General features: G+C 39.9%; 1 protein-coding gene across 1 annotated transcript; it reads right to left on the bottom strand.

Moving 5' to 3' along the window:
* Positions 1-585: 585 nt before the first annotated feature.
* Positions 586-3,699, bottom strand: LOC111381089. The gene has a single exon (XM_023004811.1). The coding sequence runs from the start codon at positions 3,643-3,645 to the stop codon at positions 877-879; it is 2,769 nt and encodes a 922-aa protein (XP_022860579.1). The 5' UTR covers positions 3,646-3,699; the 3' UTR covers positions 586-876.
* Positions 3,700-3,705: the final 6 nt, after the last annotated feature.

Below are 3,705 nucleotides of genomic sequence, written 5' to 3'. Positions count from 1 at the left end.
CAAACACACCCAAAAAAAAAAAAGGTTCAAGCAAGCCATAGGAAAATCATGTAGGGTTTCAATATGCCACGTGGTTGCATTTGAAATGACACATCAACAAATATGTAAAGAACATATGAACCACTGTCCGTAGGTCCAAACTAACCAAAATGATAATTAGGCAATACAATAACAAACAAGGGATTCAGCTATACATGGCATTTATTGAGCAGTCTATCTTGCGTAAAACACAAATAAGAAAAGCAGCATCCTCGTGACCGTATTACCTAATTCAGCTCCAAGTATGACAAAATTGTTTTTGTTTTCAAGTATTATCCAGAAAATTTACTCCCAACCATTATGATAATCTTAATTCTTACTTTATTCAGCTTCCAAGTGAAGCAATTAGGGATGTTTTCAACTATTAGCATTTTATCCAAAAAATATAACTCGTACCCTTTCAACATCCAATCCAATAAATGAAATCTACCTTTAAAACTAAGGATCCAGCTAGAACCAGAACTCAACTAAAGTACAATTGGTCTTAAGCATTTTTGGATAGGGAAAAATTATTCGAAGGCACATAATTTGAAACATGGACCAGCGTGCCAAACCCATATAACATCCATTATGAAAATGGGAATGAATTCTCAAAAACATCCACATTGTTTAAATCCAAAACTTTTCTCTTACAATCAGACAGAGATCTGACATTCTTTGAGTCTACTCTCTAAGGATATATTTTAAATGAAACAATAGGTCAACTGCCAATTTTCATCTATGTGCAAGCTATTTCCAATATCAGCAGCCGAATCTACCTAGTAAAACCTATTTTCAAAAGATGACAAATGCTAGGAAGTACCTCAATTTATTACCATTTTTTAAGCGCACCGTATTTCATTGACATTGCTTTCTGTTTCGCCTAGAAGATGTAGGAGCTTTGCGCGGTGTTGGCGAATAGTTGAGTTTGTAACTGACAAGTGAAAGCCCAAAAATACTAAATTTCCCGGTACCACTAAAAGCAGCTTCGGCATCGACTCGACTCTTGAAGATCACTTTTGCACGCTTGCTTTTGCTCAAAACTTCAGTCTCTGACTCGTTCAAAGGTCCATAACGGCTAAATATCTCATTCAGATTTGCTAATGAAGGAATAGATTCTAAATCCGTAAAGTTGAGGATCAGTGCTGTTGGAGAATATTTCTGGGATTTTTCATCCACGAGACCAGCTAAATTGTCTGTTTCCGAATCCAGAATGACAGCATCTCTTTCTTGTTTATTGTCCGAGACTGCACTCATACCAACAATAGCTTCAGTTTCAGCAGCAGAGGCAACCTTCGGCGTAGGGATCTTAGGTTCAAATATCATCTTCTCCTCTGGCTCACTTTGAATAATTCTGTCTGTCCAATATGAGTCCTTTATACCTTCAAATCCAGATATATCTGCAATCTCCAAATCGGACGGTAGTTTCTCCTTATGCTTCCCATCATGCTTTTGATGGTTTTGTGTATTATTGTTTTCCAAACAAGTAGAATTCCGGAACTCACAGAACATACTTACAGTTGAAGTCAATAAGCCAGACTTTTTCATGGGATCTTTTGCAGCCATGCATAGGATTGAAAAAATCTCATGTGGAGAAGGGCTCTTAGCTGGAATCAATTTCTCGCTTTGAGATTTCCCAGAACAAGCAGTCAAACCCAAAAGAACACCAGTTGCACGTTTTCCACCACTTTTACTAACAGATTGAGTAGAACTTCCATCACCAGACTTGATAGCCCTGCATACACGTTCTCCAACTCTAAGATATGAGTTAGGCTGCGACAACACTTTATCATTGGGTGGCAAAAGTCCCTTCCCTCCTTCCACATTAGAATCACCTGATATAGAATCAACGTGTTCACGTTTTACACCAGAATTGCCCATCTTCTTGCTAGCCTTCCTTCCAGATTTCTTCTCGCCATTTCGTAATCTAGAGCTGTTCAAGGAAATCAAGTCTGACGTGCATTTTTCTTTTTCATTTGGCAACTCATCGTCACTTGAGAGGTGCTTGCGCTTCCGAGTAGAACCATCTTGAGGAATTGACTTTCTCCTTTTAGATTGATGAGCAACCTTAGAACTTGGAAGTGCTCTTTCCCTCACATCAGGAGAATCCCTTTCATCACCCATAACAGTAACATAAGAATCATCCTCCATCAATTCACCAAACTCCTGTAGATCAGGAAGCTGATAGCGACCCTTCCATCGATTAAAGGCCAGCAACTGAGCTTTTGCTATCACAAATTCCAATTTATCAGTTGTACATTTTGGAGCTTCAGCCAATACCTTTAAGTACCTAACCAGTTCTGCAGGTAAAAATGTGGCTGCACTAGATAAATTGTCCCTGTCGTCTCTTCTACTTGATTCTTCCCGGATACCGGCATTTGAAACAACATGAGTCTTTATATTATTACGCGCCTCCTCTAGCAAGCATGAACATGATAGACCAAGCTCGATTCGTCTTGAAGTTTCTTGTAAGGCACGATCCACAGCATGACAAAATGCTACGGAACTGCTCTGTTTCTCCATCTGAGAGAAGTGCATACGAAATGGTTTTATCTTTGATACCTCGTTCCATGCAAATGTCTGATCTCCAAAATATGCTAACAGGTAACTGTCCTTCTTAACATACTTAATCGCATTCTCTGATGCAGCCGAAGGTTCAAATACCTGCCCAGGCCACCAGGGATGGCTCCTTACTTTGCCCCACACTAGATCCGAGACACAGTATTCTCCTTCCTTTTCTGTTATGCACTCTTCTCCAAGTGTTTTTGGCACGAGCAGACCAGGGTTCCCATCATATCCCTCAGCATTTCTAAAATTTACATCTAACACGTGTTCGCAAACCAAGTTTTCTTTTCCATTTAGACCAGATCCTTCTCCACGTGTTTTTGGTATTAGCAAACCAGGCTTCTCATTATCTCTCTCAGCATTTCTAGAATTTGCATCTGGCACCTGTTCATTAATAACCACGCTTTGTTTTTCATTAAGACCACCTCCTTCTCCACTTCTGTTAGGCACCAGGAAACCAGTCTTATCATTATATAACTCGGAATTTCTAGAATTTCCATCTGGCACCTTTTCATTAATAACCACATTTTGTTTTCCATTTAGGCCACTTTCATCATCACGCAAATCCAAATTCTGTTCACCCAATATCTTGTCAACCCCTGTCCCTTTATTGCCAATTTCATTACCAGATACAGCCTCCCAACTTAGACCAGCTCCTTCTTCGTGCAAATCCAACTTCTGCTCGTCCAATATATTGTCAAACTCAGTTCCTTTATTGCCAAATTCGTTCACAGATACAGCCTCCCCAATCACAGCACGTTTTTCATTCAAATCCACAAGAAGATTGCTCCTAGTTTCATCTCCAAAATGTTTAAAGTTTCCTTCTCCTTTTTCCATTCCAAAATTACCATCAAGCACTCTTCCAACCAACTCCATAACTTCCCAGGAGCCCTGTCCATCCTCCCCAGTCGGTCTTTCCTCAACCCTAGATTTTCTATAAGCTCCCCTAACCCTCTCTGAATTCACATCCACAATCAATTCCGCAGAAACTTCACTGACCTTATCATCCATTTTACTATCAACCCCTTCTTTTACACCCATTACCCTAATTACATCCTCCATTTGCGTTCCTCCAACTAAACCCTTGCCCTCCTCCAGAAACCTAACCCCATCAACCGAAAA

Source organism: Olea europaea, unplaced genomic scaffold, assembly GCF_002742605.1.
Source record: "Olea europaea var. sylvestris unplaced genomic scaffold, O_europaea_v1 scaffold2255, whole genome shotgun sequence".
NCBI lineage: Eukaryota > Viridiplantae > Streptophyta > Magnoliopsida > Lamiales > Oleaceae > Olea > Olea europaea.
The sequence above is the reverse complement of the archived record's forward strand: the minus strand, read 5'-3'. Positions and strand labels throughout refer to the sequence as shown.

What these genes read in the sequence shown, in the direction of transcription:
- LOC111381089 (XM_023004811.1), bottom strand. Translation starts at nt 3,645, where the DNA reads ATGGAGGATGTAATTAGGGTAATGGGTGTAAAAGAAGGGGTTGATAGT.